Source organism: Perca fluviatilis, chromosome 5, assembly GCF_010015445.1.
Source record: "Perca fluviatilis chromosome 5, GENO_Pfluv_1.0, whole genome shotgun sequence".
Lineage (NCBI taxonomy): Eukaryota > Metazoa > Chordata > Actinopteri > Perciformes > Percidae > Perca > Perca fluviatilis.
Window position 1 is genome coordinate 25,101,131 of NC_053116.1, and position 21,083 is coordinate 25,122,213.

General features: G+C 40.7%; 1 protein-coding gene across 3 annotated transcripts in view; it reads left to right on the forward strand.

Moving 5' to 3' along the window:
• The window catches only part of LOC120558685 (forkhead box protein J3-like), a 65,597-nt gene that overhangs the window by 12,226 nt on the left and 32,288 nt on the right, over nucleotides 1-21,083 (forward strand). For 2 of the 3 annotated variants that reach the window (XM_039799809.1, XM_039799810.1), the window contains exons 4-5: nucleotides 17,143-17,217; nucleotides 20,368-20,451. In XM_039799809.1, coding sequence (XP_039655743.1) covers nucleotides 17,143-17,217; nucleotides 20,368-20,451 — 159 coding nt within the window. Of the gene's footprint in view, nucleotides 1-6,751; nucleotides 6,949-17,142; nucleotides 17,218-20,367; nucleotides 20,452-21,083 lie in introns of those variants that run through there. The other variant, XM_039799811.1, reaches the window with a different exon arrangement.

A 21,083-nucleotide genomic window follows, 5' to 3' on the forward strand; every position in this document is an offset into this window, starting at 1 on the left:
TTTGAGAAAAAGCTGTAAACTTTTGCTTTCTGGATGACCCGCTTCAAAACAGTGGGGCTTGTTCTACACCAGCCATGGCCGTCACAGGGAAAGTTACATAAGTCTGGTTCATTCCAGTTCAGGTGATTGCTGTCAGCTGTAAACAGTGGGACGCAGACACAGAGATTGTCTGGCTGCCACGTTCAGCAGACATGGTCTGCAAGTACACACTTTGAAATTTGTGTTTTCTGAATGTACCGACTCAAGGCGAACACGTGAATTTTCGGAAAACGCCTCATACATGGTCCGTCGTGTTTGCCGTCTCCTTCACCCTCTGCCACACATGCGTGTGCACACATACACACAAGCTTGTACACCCACAGAGAGACTCCCACTCAGGTAGGCAGTGTACGTGTGCAGTCTGCAGATTACACACGGGGAGCTGAGCAAGGGAGAGGAGATGAGGGTGGGGGAGAGTTGGAGAAGAGAGAGGAGACTGTCAGAGAGCAGAGGAGAGTTTTACTACCCAGCACACGCACTCCGTCTGCTCTGTATGATAATGTGAGAGCGCAGGAGCGCAGAGTTGAAACCAGGACACACACACACACACACACTTTCAAGTGCATAAAACAGCCAATCTAGTTAGCTGGTATAATCATGTAGCTTTCCAAGGTCGTGAGATTTTTGTGTCTTAGCTGGAAATGAATATGGAGAGCTCTTTTCATCTGAGGAGTAATGAGAACCTTCCTCCAGAGCTGTGGAGGAGGTTTAGAATCTGTGACCAAAAAAAACATGAAATTAAGTAGCACACAAATGTTTAAGCCATTTTTGATGAAGCTTGTTGACATTCCTAAATTCATCTTTTGCAACATGCATGCCTAGCATTTCTGTTTTGAAAGCAAAGGAATTGAGATACAGTATACTGGAGTGAAATGCAAACAGTGTTGCATCAGGCCCACATTATTTTCCAGAACCAATATAACCAGAAAACATAATGCCTCCGGCCACAGCTGTCGCCGACGCAAAGGAATAATGTTTTCTGGTTGTCAGTCCGTCCCATTCTCTCGAGCACGATATCTCAGGAGCACATCGAGGGACTTGGACTCAAGGATAAACTGATTAGATTTTGGTGGTCAAAGGTCAAGGTAATTGTGACCTCAGATCCGTCCCGTTCTCGTGACCACGATATCTCAGGAACGCCTGCAGTGAATTTAGTTACATCTGGCTAAAGGATGAACTGATAAGAATTTGGTGGTCAAAGATCACTGTGACCTCACAAAACACGTTTTTGGCCATGGTTAAAAAGTTAAAGTTAACACAAATGTCTAATAGAATAAAGTGATGAAGTGATTGCATTTTATATCCAAAAGATCAAAGGTCAACTTTACTGTAACATTAAAATGTTCTGCAAAAACACTTTTCCGGCCATTATTCAATGCCATAACTCAGGAACAGAAGGGTTTTGGAGTTTATGACCATACTTAACATTTGGTCGAATACTAAATTTGTGACACTAATCTTGGGTGCCCACCTTAAAACTGTGGTTATTGTATCTCTTCTCTGCTGCCTGGTTGAAAGTGTGTGTGTGTGTGTGTGTGTGTGTGTGTCTGTGCATGTGTATATTATTATATTTGTGTGTGTGTGTGTTTATGTCTCTGTGTGTGTGTGTATTTTTTTTTTTTTTTTTTTTTGTTTTGTGTGTGTGTGTGTGTGTGTGAGAGAAGCATCCATGTTTTAGAATGCGTAGTTTCTCTGCAAGCATTGTGTTCTATCAGAATCAGCTTTATTGGCCAAGCATGTGAGCACATACAACAAAACAAACTTTATTCTTATTCATCACATACATAAAGTAAAATGTAGTGAAATTCAATTACTGCATATAAACCCATTCTAAGTAGTAGGAGCAGTGGACAGCTACACATACAGCATCCGGGGAGCTTATGACGTTTTTTCATTACATGGTACCTGCTCGACTCACCTCGACTCTACTCGCCTTTTTTGTTTTTCCATTAGGAAAAAGGTACTTTTTTTTAGTATCACCTCCATCGAGGTTCCAAGCGAGCTGAGATGATACCAAAAGGTGACGTGATAACCTGCAGGCTACTGATTGGTCAGAGAGAATCGTCACAAATCACTGCATCATCATTACTAGCGACAGACGGGGGTGTCCTGAACAGACTCGCCATTTTTAAATAGTTTAGCTCGCTGTGTTTTTTTTAATTTTTTTTTTTTTTTGCTGCCTCCAGCTTCTTTGGAAACAAAATTTGTCTTCTGGCTGTGGCAACAGCCACATGCAGAGAATCAAAAACAACACACCGTTGACGTTCTTTGTGTGTGTCGCGTTAGGTCACGGCAGTTTCCTGCGGCGTCGCTATGACGACCAGCATGAGGCGGTACTAAATCTGCAATGGAAAATGGAGGACGGGGCACCGCGGCCTTGCAGAGCTGGTACTAGTAGTGGGTAAGCGCCATTAGTGTCTTGCTCAGGGACAGTTTGAGTGTGGCCAGAGGAGCCTGGAATCGATCTGCCAACCTTGTGGTTGTTGGCCCTGCTACCTCAGAGCCACAAGCCAATTTGAATCTGTTGACTCAGACGAGGAACAACTCCCAGGCTTTGATCTTGTCCATCCTTCTCTCTGCAACAAGTTGCCAGTCTGCCACAGCTTGTTGTAGAGAGGGTGAGAAGGGATATCCAAAATGGCTTTGATTTTGTCCCTTGTCCTCTCTGCCCCTGCCTCCACACGTTCCAACATAGCTGGCCTTTCTTAACAGCTTGTTGAGACTGCAGGAGCCTGTTGCACACACTGGAGGATCAGAGTCTCCGAAAGAACAGTATGCTATATCCTTTCCTAAAGAGGGATTCAGTGTTATAACTTATTAGTCCAGTTTTTCTTTATTGATTCAGGAATTATAAATGTCAATACAGTTATTCCATTTTGCCAAAAAAGACACTTAATACTTTTTTTTATTAAATCCCTTCAAAGTCTTCCCTACAAGCGCAAGGCGCTGATTGTATATTACTGGAACAGCATTATCTCCCTTATGTTATCTTTACCAACCTCTCACTCTCTCTGTCTGTGTCCTACAATGCGCACCAATCTACTTTCCCATGCCCTCTGCATCCCCCTCACAGCCCTTTCACACCCACGTGTCCCTCCTCTCTAGGGTCCACCTTTACCACAACTCATAGTGAGTACGCAGTGGAAGACCAAAGCCACACAGGGGTTTCTTTTTTTGCTTTGTTTTTGTCTTTTATTGTCTCTAATTAAATCAGTTTTTGGTGGGTTTTTGCAATCAGAAACTGTAAATGCTGACCTTCACCACCTGCCCTGCAGTATTTCTTGTTTAGTGTTTTGCCTTAATTAGCTTTCCTTTTATGCTGTTTTAGTGGTGTGTGTGTGTGTGTGTGTGTGTGTGTGTGTGGTGAACTAACAGAGGCGGCTTTAAGCACTTTGCCAGGTGTTTATATGTCTGCGGCCAGATTTTGCCACTGCAATAGCATCGCATTTGTGCAAGAAAAGATGCAGTCATGAAACTTTACAGGTGTGTAGTTGAGATTGCAGATTGCAGATTTCGAAGATGGGTGTGGTCCAAGCAAGGATGCCTCAATAATGGGTGCCAGAAGTAGGAGGTAGGAAGTAGGGAAGAGGCCCCTCCACTTTACGCCTCTGGCCCAATTTGGCATTGCAGCTGGTGTGATCCCATTGTAAAATGGTCTCTAGTTTGTTTAGATATAGATTGTTGTTGTGCTCGTTTTATGTCTTGGTGAAATATTGTTTTCCATCTAATGATAAAATTATATTCTATTTGATTTAGTTTAATTCTTCGGAGTTTTGAAACGTTTAGTTAATCAACAGAACAATTTTGATGATGGATTCAAGTCATTTATCAAGCAAAGATGGCAAACATTTGCTGGTTTCACCCTGACTCTTTGCTCTTTTATATCATGATAGAACATCTTAGGTTAAGGACTTCTGGTAGGACAAAACAAGCAATTTTAAGAAGTCAGACTAACTGATGAGTTGATTAAATGAAAAATTATGTAAGTAATTTGTATTCTATGCTGCTCTATTCTTTTCAGGCTGAGTGTGATGGGAAATGTTGGTTATTCAAAGCTCACCTCACCATTATCATTGAAATGTGAAGGCCTTCCTTGTTTTACCCTTTGAGAAATGCAGTTTAGACCTGTATCTTCACCAAATGGCTTGTTGCAGTCTGTACTGACGAACTTTCTCTCTTGCGACCCCCGTCGCCTTGGGCGAGCTCCCATGCAGCCAGGCTAATTGCCTGCGAATTAGCGAGGCCTAATGTGACGTTGTAAAGGGCAGCGCTACCGCAATGGCCTTTGGCCTTTGGCTGAACACCACATGTCACAGACAATCACCTGATATGAATCAGCACTGGGCCATTATTCTGGCTCCATTCCTCTCCTGCCTGTTCTGTGGGAGATCTGCGACTGAGCTCAGTGGAGGTCGGTGCACGGTGTCAAGTGTACTCACGTATGTGGAGAAAGGCTGCTGTCATTGGCTGCTGGGAGTCATAATGTGGCTGTAGCTGCACCGAGGCTTCTCAGCCTGTTTATTATGAACCCAACTGAAAAATTTCACCACCAAACTGTCCTTGTTGTGATTCAGCTTTGAGACAATCTGTGGGAAACAGAGTGTGTCTGTACATCTACGGTATGTAGTGCTCGTGTAAGTGTGTGGCTCTATGTGCAAGATGATGTGTTTGTTGGGTTTTCCTGAGAGTCATTTCAGGAAGAGGAGAATGCCACAGCCGTCTGTTTGTTTATTGAGTCTCACCTCTGACTCTGTGCTGACCTCCTTAGTCACAGAACTCTAAAGAACTTTACATGTACCCCAGCATTCCCAGTTTACATGTCACGCTAGACCTGCTGTCCAGATGTGTGTGTGTGTGTGTGTGTGTTGTGTGTGTGTGTGTGTGTGTGTGTGTGTGTGTGTCTCAAGGTCAAAGTCTCCCTCTCGACACCATGTTAGAAATTGTGATATACAATATAGATTCCTTGCCATTCAAATTAAACCTTTTTAAATGACATTTTTTGGCATTTTGCTATCAAAGCTCATATCTGATAGCAAATGTAATCAACCTTTAGAAAATGAAATACCAATTTCAGTGACAAAAACCATCAGAAGATTGCCAGAATCCAGTTTTACCTTGGCTTCTCGGTACATTTCTAAAGTGTGTTGGTGTGTTTAAAAACAACAGTGATAAAAGGAAATTTTAAATCTAAAAAAAATTGTCACACTGCTTCGATCACATTGGAAACCTAAGTAATAAAAGTGTATAGATGGAGCCTTACTACTGAAGGTAGAAAATACACAGATTGTTTGCAGAATTCACCACGTCACAGTTAAGCATACATACATTTTGTTACACAGAGATTAATGAGAAACTATAAGTAAGAAATGTCGTAAGTTATACTTCTGACAACATGAAAACATCTTGAGATAAGCGATAAAATAATCATCATTATCATCATAATCATATTGTTATAATTTTTTGTTGAGATGTATAACTATGGTCATCCCTTTTGCAACATATATCTTTATGAATCACTTTTGATCACTTTTCCTCCACCACATTTGTATTTTTATTTTAAACTGTTGCTATCATTTGGATAACAAATCGAGATTATCAGCACAGTGTCATTTTTAGGCTTTACACACACGTGCACGCAAATACATATATATATATATATATATATATATATATACAGCACACATACATGCAGCTATTCATTTAACTTGTATGTGTAACACTGCTGGAGCTTTTAATTACATACTAATCACTATTAGCAGTCTCAGTATTAAATTGTTAATTAAAAGCGAGGAATTTCTCTTGCTATCTCCTCGAGGATTTGGCACCCATCCAGCACCGCGTTTCCCTCTCTAACCAGCCAGGCCTGTAGCATTCTCCATATGGCTAATAAAAGGCTTACGGCTGGTTTCCGTAGCACTCTGGATTGCAACAATTATACCACAGAATGAGCTTATTCGCTAGTCCCTGGGTTTGTACCTCGCAAAGAGACGTGGGCCTGTCTCTTGTCAGATCTCAAAAAAAAAAAAATCATTCATAGTATTATCATAGAACAAAAGGGGCAACTTTAAATGTTTCACAATGTTAGAAGCCCTGCTCAAGTGTGTGTGGTGATTTGTGCCAGCTAAACTTGCGTGGTGTTTTTTAAGGAAGGCCAGTCAGATAAATGGACACTGGTCATCATTTGATTTTTACCTAAAGACTGAGTCTGAACCAAAGCAGATTTAGTCAGTGATTGTCAGATGTGAACCATTGATTTAATTAATTATTTTTTTTTTTTTTTTTTTTTTTTTACATTTTTCAAGAATCTATGAAAAGACAAGTTACATTAAACCACCTATTTGTTTCAAATCTTTCTCTATGACTGCAGATATGATCATGAAATAAATGCTTACTGCTAAACTCAACCTGAACGGCTCAACACAGCTCACCACCTTTAATTAACATTCATAACTCACTGTAGAATGGTCTTTATTTTATCAAGTAAGAATGGGAATAGAGAAAGAAGAGGCTGTCAAGCATTATTGGGATGCAGAGTATAACCAGGGCACTCCTTCCTGCTTGTCCTACTTCCTCCTCTCCTGCTCACTCGCTTCCTCTCCCGGAAAGCCACTGACAGAAGCTGTCACTTCGCCCAACGCTCTGCTCGACACAACCAGCAACAGGAAGTGTGCCGCCTTGACCTCTCGCTGCTTGTGTTATTTTTGAAACACTATATTAAAAATATAGAAGCTGAAAGCATTTGTCTTTCTAAATCAGGTGTGAGATGAAAAATCCTACTGATGTGACACAGGGAGGATGGTAGCTAGCGGAGTCTGTCTAATGTTTGACAGTTCAGGACAGTGGTTGCAAACATGGAGATCGGGACATCACAAAGTGTCGCAAGATAAATCTGACAAGTCACAAGATATTGTGAGTACTTTTCTCTGATATTTGCCTTTTTTTTTTATTGTGGACGACTGGATAGTTTTACCCCCTCAGGCGTCAAACGATTCCAATGACACCAGCTAAAACCAGCACTTGGTTGAGCTGCTCGTGACATGCCATTTTTTGATAATGGCGGGAATAGTCTTGCTGAGCTGAGCCGTGAACAACTGTGACCACTCAAGCCATGCTGGCACAGCATGATTGTTTTTCCTCTGCACAGCATGGCATGGTACAATAAGTTGTTGGAGGTGTGCTCGTTTGCAGAAAAGCCTGTCACGTGCAGCTCTTCATTTAACGGCTCACTGTGTCTGTTCCTGCTTGTACGTTTTATTAGAGAATGGCACTGCAAACAAAGATACCTTTACTTGGTGATAAGCACTTTTATTTCCTATAGCAGCTTCACAATATAAGCCTCCTGCTGGTTTGTTGGAGAAAAGCTTTTAATTTGAAGCAGCGGCAGGATGTTATGTTAGCATCAGCATTAACTTAACACAGCGTCGATACAGATGTAAAGCTTTCAGTTTCAAGCTTTTCAACACAAAGAGACGTTTAAAAGCAGAGCTTTTTCTCTAGTCACCAGCACAGACACATTTTGATCTGCTACCAGACAGGATCACTGTGAGGATACAGTGGAAACGCATGTGTTCATGGCTTGGCCTGGCCGGCGCAATAATTAAAGCAGACTGACCCGGGCTTGTTGAAATGCAACAATAGACATATGTTACCTGCTCCGCAATGATTTAGCTGATTTAGCATTTACTATATGAATGACTTACTGGTACAATTGTTTATAATATTTTATTATGGAAATCTTTTATTACTCATTGTTTTGGTGCCCGGGACTCTAGAGACCCGCACCCACCCATTCTCCACTTCGTCTGAGCTGCTTTGTGTCCCTCACACATCACACAAAAAAAAAAAAAACACACACACACACACACACACACAACACACACACACACACACACCTGCCTTCACACTCTACTGTATATGCAGGTGCATGCGCAAGCAACACTGAAAAACTCAGGGCTGTAGACACATACACCAGTGTACAAACACACACTGCACAGTCTCACACACACACACACACACACACACACACACACACACACACACACACACACACACATATCTTACAGATGACTTGTGTGTGAAATACTTCAGTGAGGGAGTAAGGAGGGAGGGGGAAGGGTCCATCAAATGAAATGAATATGTATTAGATGGGGTTTGATGTAGTGACTTGTATTCAACCCCACATTCTCACGGAGCGTCTGTCACTCCGTCACCATCAGGATATAATAAGGCATCTCAATGACACTCAGAACCCAAGAGACATCACATCTAAGACACCTGTCCGTATGTGCTCGTCTTATCCCCACACTCCCTCTTCCAGCCGACTCCAGCTCTTTATTTCTTTGTGCCTCTTGCACCCCCTTCTACCTCCTAGCTCCTTCTCCTCTGCCTTACCTTCAAACTTTACCACATTTTACCCTCTCTTTATGCAATGTATGGGTTCAGCTGAATGTTAATAAAATCTCCCCTCTCTTCTCACCAAATATCCCCTCTTTTCTCTCTATTTCTTTCTCTTATTCTGTCTGTGGGCGCACAACACATTCATCCTGAAGGGCACAGGAGAGATGCTTCTGAATACTGCCGTGTGGGTGTGCATTTGTGTAGGCACATCAAACTCCATAGGCCCTCCATAGGTTAATATCTTGGCCAGGAAACCTCCTGCCCTTTGACCTCAGTCTCCCTGCAGACGCACAGTTGAGCACGCCATATACATGAAGGGTCCCTTTCTTACCTTGCAAAGTAGAGACTCCCAGCATTTCTTTCACAGCTTGCCAAGCCACATTATTTTCAAACATAAACCTAAAGATCTACTTTTCTCCAGCCACTGAGGCTCAGCCATCTCCAAAACCATAATGGTCCAGTATTTTGGATATCACGCAACAGTGCATTGACATTTGTTTAAATTTGTTTCTTGCATTTGTTTTCAGCTGTCCAGTTTTATTTATATATTTTATGTATTAACTTCAAAACTGTACATTATTGTTTAAGTGCTTCTTAAGCCTTATACAATTTATGTTTATATTGTCAACAGTCCTGAAGTTGATACTTGTGTGTTTTATTTAACTGTATGCATGCGAAATTCTTAAATGGAACCCAAAAGTCATACTTATACAGAGCTGTATAGTAACGAAGTAGAACTACTTCACTACTCTACTTAAGTACTAAAAGGCTGTATCTGTACTCTACTGGAGTATTATTTTTTTCTCCTACTTCCACTTTTACTTGAGTACATCTTTTCGATGAATGAAATACTTTTACTCCGATAGATTTTTTATGTGCTGCATAGTTACTCGTTACTGTTGTGAATTCCTCACGCTACGGAGACTGTGTAGGTTAGTGTGTGTAGGTTAGTTACGTACGCTAATTACGTAGAAATCCCCGAGATCGCGTTGTGTTTCTTTTCATTACAGTTGCCCGTTCAGAAGTTAGAGACAATGTAAGTTAGTACTCTTTCTATTTAGCCATTGTTGCAGCAGATGAATCTATTCCTGAGTTGTTTCAGTCTGCAGTACTGAATGTTAACTGTTTGACCCTGTGATGTGAAGCTGCTAGTTTATTTGTATGTTGCTAGCTTGCTACCTTTCCTGTAGCTACATCAGACATGTTACTAGCTAGTGTGTGATACGTTTTTTGGGGCTTTAATCGTTACTACATTTAATATTTGTTTATTCCTTTGGCTACAGCCTTAGGCTAAACATTTGACATAATATAAACAATATGATATTCAAACTTTTGACTGCTTTCTTTAATAACTAAAATAACTAACAATACTTGTACTTTTACTTTCAGTACTTGAGTAGTAGATTTTAAAATAAACTACTTGCAGTACTTAAGTACAACATTTTTTGAATACTTTAGTACTTCTACTTAAGTGTTAAGTGTCTACTTTTACTCAAGTCACTTTTTTAATAGAGCACTTGTACTTTTACTCAAGTATGGGTCTCTAGTATTTTATATACGTCTGTACTTATATAATGGCTGGGTGTCAAATATGTAATAGTTGAGATAAATAAAGAAGAGGAAAAAGTATTGATGTCTGTACTTAAAAGCTAGCATGATAAATTTGGCTTGATTTCAATTTTTACAGCAGTTATTCCATCAGTACAATACCACAGTCATACTCGCTAAGTGCCATTCCCCTTTTTTATGCGCATTTTCAATTTGCAAACTGAGTTGAAACCCTGAAAATAACTTTACAGTTACTTGAAAGAAAACTTGGTTTATCGATAAAAACAGAAAGCGACAGTCCAATAGAAGCGCAAATAAATTTGCTGCAGAAGAAAACATCAGATGTGTGGAGCGACGATGAGACTGTAACACTGCTCAAATTAATTTACGAAAGAAACAGAAACATAAATGTCATTTTTTCCATCCACTTTTCCACATCGTTTTGTTAATTTGAGGTTTCACTAGCACTCTTTTATCTTGTGCGCCCTCTGCTTTTGGTGTAATGGAACCCGAGTGGAGAATTAGCACCACCAAGTGTTTATCTCAATGTATCCAACTCCTTATTTCACATAAAAATAGTGGATGGAAACGCATATTAATTCTTAAATATATCATTAATTAATACTATTTTGCTGATTTACTGGAAATTTATTTAACTTTAGATAGAAACTTGACTACTGATTAATTCATTTCAACTTGTTCCTGTTTATCATACTTCCTGATTCCTGGTTACCTAAAACGGTTCTTAATTGAGCAGAAGATTGCATTCATGTAGGATCCAATCACTCACAGAAAGAAGCTGATTGAGAAAAAAAAAAATTTGAAGGCCTTGTCTATCACAGAAATGTTGTTTGGAAGTCATAGTTGACCTTAAGTTTTTAATTGCATAGACTTGTACCTTTGACTGGTTTTAAGAGCCAGATATTTTTCTAGCACAGCTGCTTATTCAACCAGGACAGTTGGAGTGCTCCAACTATGAGTCATCTTACATTGTTTATGCAGAAAATGAATGGGACTGTTACTACTAAAAAACCTAGGCATCAACTTTACCAACCAACCATTCAGTGTAATCAGCATTGTTTTGTTAAAAGGGAAAGGGTTGTTGCCTCACATGTGAAACTTTTCAAGTCTGTTTATTCAGTTTAGAGGAAATGTCATCTCATGTTGCCCCTTTTGTATTTAACTCAGCTGCCATGACCCAAATCTTACAAACCTACCGCTTATGTAACTTCAGTCTTCTTCGTGTGACCTGTTTCCTTGGCGTATCTACACACACACACACACACACACACACACACACACACACACACACACACACACACACACACACACACACACACACACACACAGCAAGGATCCTGCCTATGGCCAGAATACCCTTCAGGCCCCTTTAACCTGCACCTTACCTCATCAAGCACACACACACACACACCATACTTTAATCTCTTCAACCATGTCGGTCTTTCTTTGATCACTTTCTCTGACTGATCCACACATGCAAAAACACACACATACACACACACACACACACACACACACACACACACACACACACACACACACACACACACACACACACACACACACACACACACACACACACACACTATTACACTCCCTTCCTCTGTCTTTCCTCTCACCCCTGAAAGCATGTGTCCAAAACCTGACTTTTTGTCACACATCACATTATATCACATTGCATTTTGTCAAAAAGTCATCCATGCTTATCAAGTACAGCTTATATAACTAACCTCTTCAAGTCCAGGATGCTGCCTTTTATATATGTCAATGGATGCTGCACCCTATGTTAACTAGCAGCAGCAGCAGCCGCTACCACACACACACATAAACAGTATCTACTGTACATACCACACATGCATGCACAAAGTCTCATATCTAATAATAACTGTGTAAAAATGGTTGTTTGACCTTATTTTTCTGCGACTTAGCTCTTAGTCTCCAGTCTCTAAAAATGTCACTGTAAAATCAGGAGGCATTATGGGAAGTGAACTCATACAGTAGAATGTAAAATTAATGTTTGCAGGTGCATTGCTACTCAAAATGATATATACAGTGTCTGCATGCATGTACGCACATACGCACTCCTAGTCCAACAAAAATAAATTTCCATTCCCGTCTCTATCCATCCATCTAATGTCGTAATAAAACTACTTGAAGTTTCTATTGTTATTTAATTAGATAATTATTAGTTATTAGTTAGTTAATTCTTTCATTATTAATTTTGTGTGAATTACAATATCATTACTTAATAACAATATGATTCTATTGAAACACAAAGAATGAGGTTTAATTATTGCCCCAAGTTTTTCTTAAACATTGTCCATAAAATGTATTTAATTTTTTTAAACAAAACTTTTTCCACAGTCTATGAACCACGTGTCTGCATAGTTAAACACTTACTTGAAGCTAAAATATACAATGTTATTCATACATTATTCAAAGTTGTTATCAAATGGAAATATCTTAGTGTTTATGTGAAGTATGTAATTATTCTCCTGCCAAAGTTATAAAGTTGAACGAGTAGTCTTCTTCAGTGTCCTTCCAACGTTTCACACAAACACACGCAGACACTCGCACACAATGCTGTGACGTTGTGATCCATCAGCTACTAGCAATACGCTCATTAATCAGGCAGGGTTAGGAGTGGGTGGAAAGGAGGACACAGCAGTGAATCTCATTATCTTACTTCACAGCACTGCTAATCAGTAGATTTATTGATGATGACTATTTGCATTCAGTGAGGGGATGTTACTGTGTCCATAACATGTAGGAAAGAAGGCATTTGTACTTATGTATAGCTTTCTGGGTGGAATTTTTCCCCTCTCACTACACAATTGCACATACATGCACGCACACTTTCTTGAACGTGTACGTCCTTGCAGCTATGTGTGTTTTTGTTGTTGTTGGTTGTCTAGTTTTTACTTTATGTTTCGTTTTATGTGTCATTGACAGTTTTTTTGTGTGTAAGAGTTTGTGTGGGTGGGGATGTGCATATGTTGTGTTTGGATGTCATGCTACACCGGCTCCCTGCAGCACATATTATTAAAAAAAAATCCTCATAATGATCATAGTAGAAATGATCATACTGTAAATTGAAAGTTAAATTTAATTCAGTTTTATAGTGTCAAATCATAACATAAGTTTTCAGGACACTTTACAGATAGAGTAGGTCTAGACCACACACTATAATTTACATAGACCCAACAATTCCCAAAAGTATATTAACTGTAAATGAAATTTAACAGCATGCAATTGTAATAGTTTGGGATAATATAACTTGATATTGACAAATGTCACTATATTTTTTTTACCAAAAGAACATCTGAACTGAAATCAACATGCATTGATGCCATGCTGACAGTTTCTGGGTAACAACTGGAGCTTTAAGAAGATAATAGACAGGAACATTTTTGAGAAAGAATGTCAAGCAGGCATTCATTGTTTGTTTCACTAAAGACAAAAGAAAGTGAGAGCAGAAAAAAACCCAAATATGATATCCACGTATTCGCTTTGTTGGTTGGTCTACCACTTTGGTACAGACTGAAATAGCTCAACAACTACTGGATGGCTTTTTAAACATTATACCTGCTGAACATCAACATGTTAGTCATTCTGAGCATGTTAGCATGCTAATCTTAGCATTTAGCTCAAAGCACCGCTGTTCCATAGTACAGCCTCACAGGGCTGCTAGCTTAGCTGTAGACTCTCGGTCTTGTTTTAATATATTAACTACATTTTGATTATATTGATCTAATTAAAAATGAACAATGCATAAAAACACATGCGACAGCAGGACTACAATTAATTCAGCAAAATAGTGCGGCAGTAAGTTTGCAAGCCACAAACAGCACAGTGTACATGTCACTCTACAAATATCCTTTATATGCAGCATTCAGCTTTATAATTAATAATGTAGTTTAGTATAGCTTTTTTAATGAAAAACATCAGAGCAAGTGGACTTGTGCAGCAAGTTGCTAAAATATGTTTTAAATATGCCAGACTATTGACGCTGATCATTAAAGAGAGGGAAATTAATGTTTCCTTGTGCATTGTTTGGTGTCCTAGCGTTTCAATCAGTTTGGGTGAAAGGATATGATGAGGAAAACGAGCTCCCCACCCCCCAGACCATCCTAGGAATAACACCTAAAACTCTTTATGTACTGTGGGGGGACATCCTAAGACTCCACAAAAAAACATTTACCAAACTTAATGACATGACCAAATTTAGGCCAATAGGAGATTTGAAACGTCAGCATTGGTAACTTTTCGGTACACCCCCCGGCCCCAAAAGAGAACACAAACTCCTTAAGGTAGAAAGTGCCAGAGTATGCAAAGTCTGAAATACACAGGCAATGTGCAGAGTGCACAGGTGTGCAAAAACTGCTTGGCTATACAAAAATAGTGTGTAAATAAATAAAATTAACAAAGAGTAGATAGAGGTTAGCAAAGTTAGACGGGCTGGCTGCTGAAGTGATGATCGGACTCAATGTTAGTGATCCAACACCACCTCCCACAGAAAAGTTTTCGGAACAGATGGTTGCCTTTTGTGTGCCGAGCTGGTGGCAGTCCTCCTTGACTCTTTCATCACCCGACTGTTGCGCGTTTCGTTGATGGACAGCCGCATGCAGCCAGTGACCCGCTAAGTAGCGCACCCGAAAAACTGCTGGAGCTTTTCTCCAGGAGGAGAAGGGCGAGGCAGAGGTGGACCAGGCTGTTATGATATGCTAGAGACTGAGAGAGAAGGTGGTTATTGTAGGAGAAACAAAGCCAGTGTTGAGCAGTGAAAGCTCAGGAGAAAGAGCAGAGAAATACCTCCCATCCCTCTGTCTTCCCCCCTCCTCCTCCCCAGTGGTATTAATTAGCAGCAGCAGATGAGTGGAGAAAGGGAGCCTGAAGGGAGAACAGGTTCTTGTCAGGTTAGCCTTCTCTCTCTCTCTCTCTCTCTCTCTCTCTCTCTCTCTCTCTCTCTCCCTTTACTTCTTTTCACATGTACACAACACACCCACCCACTCAGAATAGGAGGTGTTACAAACTGTGAAAATGTCAATTTTCCTTCATTATGGCCAAAACTATTAATTTGTTATATGCCTAAAAAATTTTGTAGTTTTTACAAAGCTCAATTTAAAACCCTGTTTTAGCTTTAATACGCCTTATTCGCATATTTAAAGTTGCATTCAACCCCAGAACACCCAGCCTGGGACTGCTGACACTCACACTCCCTCCTCACTGCTCTGACATATTGTTGCTCCAGCCTCCCTCTGTCTTATTCGTCTGTCTACATTCAACCAACATTTTCTATCGTCAGTTTGTTGTGTGTCTGACGGAACAGATACGTTAGTTTTGATCAATACATCTGCGGCATAACGGCTCGCATTTCACTCAACATGGTGGACATTTGAAAGTGGAAAACTGCTCTACTACTATTAGTAATGCCACATTTCCGCCGCATGGTATGGCCCGGCTCTACTCAACTCTGCTCTTTTTTTGTTTTCCACTAGCTAAAGTTGTGGATAGCACCTGGTACTTGTTTTGGTACTACCTCGGTCGAGATTCCAAGCGTGCTGAGCCATTTAATTACTGGAAGGTGGAGTCAAAGAATTTCTAATATAGGAAGAAGTGCCACTCCCTCGTTACTTCCGGCTTCTGAACTGGTTGCAGTTCCACCAGAGTTCCATATAGGGGGCGCTCACAGGCCAGTGCAGAATGAATGGGACTCTATGGAGCTATACCCCTCAAAACCCACTTTTCTCAGGATATAATTTTTTGTCTAGTAATTTGAATGTTGCATTCGAAAGGGGAGGCTAAGAAAATACACACTACTTGGTGTTAGATTTTTTTAAAGTCACTTTTTTGTTCTAAAAAGCCTTTTAAAATGTCAATGACGTCATACACATTTACGGCCAGAGATACTGCTTTACGGCAAGCTCTGAGTCGCTTCCTTTTTTCTCTCGAGGCATCGACAACACAGCTGACAGGTTAGGCTCTCCCTGTCATTACACATGCTAGAAAGAGGTTTGCTAATGTTTTAAAGACCACGCCGAAATATTCACTCTGACATTCTGGCTCTGCTTTGGATGCCATCAAGCAATCGTAATCAGTCCTTCACTGACCAATCAGCATTCATTAGCAGAATGCTAGCGTGTCATGGGCAACAACGACTCCCCGTGTAAGAAATCAAAAGGACATAAGCACTCGTTCATTCAACTTTCGACCTATAACCCATGTTGAACTTGCAAAAACTACAATCAAATCTGAGGTTTCTCAACGACAATCAGGCGAAAGAGACACATTTAGCCGTCTAGAGTCCCATTCATTTTGCACTAGACCGCGATCACCCCCAGTGGAACTCTGGTGGAACTGCAAACAAAATCGGTACAATGGGGCTGAATAGGGAGTGGAACGGCTTTCCGTAGACCGGCTTTGGTGGAGTTAAATCACTGCAGACCACTGATTGGTCACAGAGAACCGTCATTAGCACGACTAGGGACGTCCTGCATAACCTGCCATTTTTAAATAGCCAGGCTACTGTCAATAGCAACCACATATTTATTTTTTTTTATTCACTCGCCCCAGATAAAAAAAAAAAATGGAACCCGTGAAAAACCACGGCGGACACTACGCCGTACAATTGATGAAGTGCAGACATTGTTGCCGATGAAAGGCTCCAGGGAGTGTCATGTTGAAGATGGTGTCATGGCAGTTTCCCGCGGTCTCGCTATGGCGATCAGCTGAGAATCCCACCTTCACTGAGGGGGTGTACTATCTGCAGTGGAAAACGAAATAGAGAAAAGCACCTGGTCCCAAAAGAGAGTTAGCTTGAGCCGAACCATGGAGTGGAAATGAAGCATTAAAGTCAGAAAAAAAGTAAACATACATTTTGTGTAGAAGAAATGTTTTTTGATTCTCTCCTATCCATTAATTTATCATGTGACCCCTCAGATTTAACTTGTGACCCGTCTGGGGGTCCTGACCCCCAGGTTTTGAACCACTGGTATAGAGGACAGAATATCCAATCTCTCTCTTTGGAAAAAAAAAAAAAGTGCTGTTGTAATGAACATTATAGACTGGGACCAGAATCAGTTGATAGTATAATAATGTGACTGTAAATATAATTTCTCTGTCTGTCTCTTCCTGCAGAATTCTATACGACACAACCTGTCCTTGAACAAGTGTTTTCTCAAAGTGCCTCGCTCCAAAGACGACCCTGGAAAAGTAAGTATTTCCTGAACAATGTAATGTGACGGAAAAGCTCAGCTTGAATTACGGATCGACACACAATGAGCATGCCAGCCTATTTCAGCGAGCTTATAAAAATGGCAGCGGCCACAGCTATTACTTTTCACGTGTTTAGTCGCCCTTGTGCTGCATGTGCGCACACACACACATGCATAATTGCACCCAAAGAGTCAAAAACCACACTCACCTGTTCTGATTTTTTGACACACACACACACACACACACACACACACACACACACACACACACACACACACACACACACACACACACACACACACACATACACACATTGTGTTTCTGAACTTAAAAGCAATTTGTAGCTCCATAACCATCTGAATGCCTAATACCACTTTCTCTGTTTTCTGCGGCTCTTCGGATATTGATTCTGCCAAGTAATAATGTGGTACAGAGAGTAATGAATAATAAGTATATGTAGGTACACTCCTTCAGATGGGAGGCTGTTCACGCATCTGTTATGCTTATTAGGCCCCGTTTCACTCTCTCTTTCACTCACACACACACACACACACACACACACACACACACACACACACACACACACACACACACACACACACACACACACACACACAAAATCAGAGGAAACTTTGATATGTTCCATCACTGCTACTACTGTGGTTGGGAAGCAGAGTTGCCACGGCCACTTCAGCAGCACCAGCTTGAAAACAACAAATTGTCAACTCCTCGTTTGTGCTGAATCGAAGGAATTGCTCAGACGGGGCAAGTATACAATTACAGTTGTTCAGAGAAGCTTGCCCTAACACGATTTATAATGTCGCTCAAATGTCTGCATTTCAACTCATCACAGGGTTAATGTATGAAGCAATCCACCACTTTTGCAAAAACTGACAAGCCCAAACTTTTTATGGAGCACTCAAAACTCAGTTGAGAAAGGAGTTTCTTCAGGCTGCGGGGATTTTGGAGCCATTGAAATATGAATTAGGGGGAAGAAGGTTTAAATAATTCAAACTAAATTCTTGGGCTTGAGTAGAGGCATATAGACTGCAAAGACACAAAGAGAGCAGCTCCCCCCTGATTAGCCTGACTTGGACCTGACCAGCACCTTAATTCACACCGTGGATCGAAGTGGTCGATACCTCGGCATGGGGGGTGTAGGGGGGTCATCTGTGTGTAGAGAAGTTGGATGTACAAGCTCTTTTTGAAGCCATAGAGAGAAGGGAGAAGCTAAATCATGCATGTGCTAACGTTAATTGGCTGTGTACTGTTCACTGATGTGGGACTGAGAGACAGGGGGAGGAGAAGAGGCAAGGAAGGGGGAGGGCGAGGAGGCTAGATGTTCAGAGAGGAGCCGCGCGTGTGTTTGTGTTGTGTGTGTGTGTGTGTGTGTGTGTGTGTGTGTGTGTGTGTGTGTGTGTGTCTGTGTCTGTGTGTGTGTGTGTGTGTGCGCATGCATGCGTGTGTGTGCGTGTGGGCCTAGATCTAGATGGACCTCCTGAATTAAGTCTGCAGCTTTGGACCTACCTGGGGAGGGAGAATAAAAAATGAAAGGGGGAAAAAAACTGACATCAAGGAAATCAAGGACCTAAGAGCAACTGATGTCCTCCTCTCTCATTGATTGTCTTTATTTTGGAATCTGCTGTGTTTTAACATTGTGTATCAAAATAGGTTACAGTGGGTTTTCTGGGGAAACGAAGCAGCATGCACCACAGGGAAACTAAACTCACAGAAAACTGATTGGATACAGAACTGGAAAAACAACAGATACATTGGTTTTATCAGATGCGAGGAAGATCCATCTTCTGCACTCTATGCTGTTTAATTACACTTGGTGCCCTCATTAGAGGGACTGAAACAGCTTAAATGAGAAGAAGCGAAGGGGGAAAAAGAAACTTAATAGTATCCACTAAAGGAAGAGATACATTTGAAACAAATGGAAATGTTGTAAAGGATGGGATGGATATCACACACACACACACACACACACACACACACACACACACACACACACACACACACACACACACACACACACACACACACACACACACACACAAACACACACACATTGACAAATAATGACACATAAAGGATAATCACTTTAATGAACAATTTAATATTTGTGTTCAAATGAATCACCATAAACAAGTGTGTGCAGATGAGTAAAAAAGTCAAATCAAACGTTGAATAATGACAGCACAGCCAAGTCCTTATTTACAGTAACAATTTAAGGGTTGGAATTATTTCCTCATACAAATATCTAGGGGTTCATATGACATGAAATTGAACTGGTCAGACAGTCTCTGTTGTGTTTCCGAAAGAAATTAAAGTCCTTCAAGGTCAATAAGAATCTTTAATTTTTTTTCTAAATGTTTAAATGTGGCCAGTGCCTTGTTTTATGCTGTTGTATGTTGGGGTAACAGCATTACTGCCAATGATAAGAACAGGATTAATTAAGTTTATTAAAGTTAGGTTAGATCTGCAATTGATTTGATTGATTTAGTTGTCTTTCGTATGTTGCCTACCGTGACCCATCTGACCTATGTCTCTTGTTATTTGTCACTGTGCATGGGCAAGTAAAATAGTTTACCTTTTGGAAATTAATAAAGTTGACTAAAAGGGGTGGGAAACAGCTAATTACATTAACTCAGCACCATATTTAATAGGCTGTTTTTATTTTTGTGTGGTAATCACTGTTACTACCTTTCAGATCAGCTTTTATGTTTATATTTTTATATTTATCAGGCTTTTATGCGATAGGACAGCTAGTTACAGATAAGACATGCAGGAAGTCGTCACAGGTCGGATTGGAACCCTGGACCTCTGCATAAACCTTTCAGTATATGTGCGCCTGCTCTACCCACTGATCCAACCCGGCCACTAAATTCAGTATTTCTAACTCCGTTTTTCACACAAAAATAATTGAATCATATGATAAGTACCTTTAATGTTTGACTACCGTGGTGTTTTTGTTTGAAGTGGTTGTTTGAGGACTTTTCTACCACTGTCTACTAGAAAGAGAGAAAAAAGAATATAAAAAGTGTACCTAAACCAACAATCAAAAGCAAAAAGCAGTGTACAAATTCACAAACCGAGCAGCTTCCATCAAACACAAGGCTTAACTTTTTTGGGGTCACTCTCCAGGGTTCGTACTGGGCCATAGACACCAATCCTAAAGAAGACACAGTACCCAGCAGACCAAAGAAGAGACCACGCTCTGGAGAAAGGGTAAGTGCTTTTGCCATGCTTTATAAAATCCGCCTTTTAACACTTAACATCCAGTTTCCACCTGGTATTAACATCCGTCCTGACTGATCGGATCACAAGTGGACAGCTCTAAGTACAGATGAAAACTCTCTCAGGACGCATTGAGGACGCATTGAGATCGGATCTCAAAAAACACATTTTGAGGTGGTTTGAGCCACGTGTGTCCACATTCTAATAGCAATGAGAATAGGAATGTGTCCTCTGTCCATATTAAAGACCGTCTACTAGGGTTGGGTACCGAAATCGGTATTTTTTTGGGTACCGACCGCATTACGTTGGTACAACCGAGGACCGATTCATGTTAAAAAATGATGCCAAATTTCGGTACCAGAGAGGGCGTAAGCCCAAACTTATGTCCTCTCTGCATGTTGACAGAGAGCGGAGCTCTGACACACACGCAGAGGCGCGGACGGAGCAAACTACGGCATTTTGTTTAAGTCACAGTGAGTCACGTCAATGCCGATAAAGCAGTGGTTACAGTTTTTGAAATGTCACGCAGACATCGTTCGCTTCGATATGATATTAATGGCAAGGCGAAAGCGGTCGCAGTGCTACTAACGTTCACTTTCTCTGAGACAAGCAGGCACAACAGT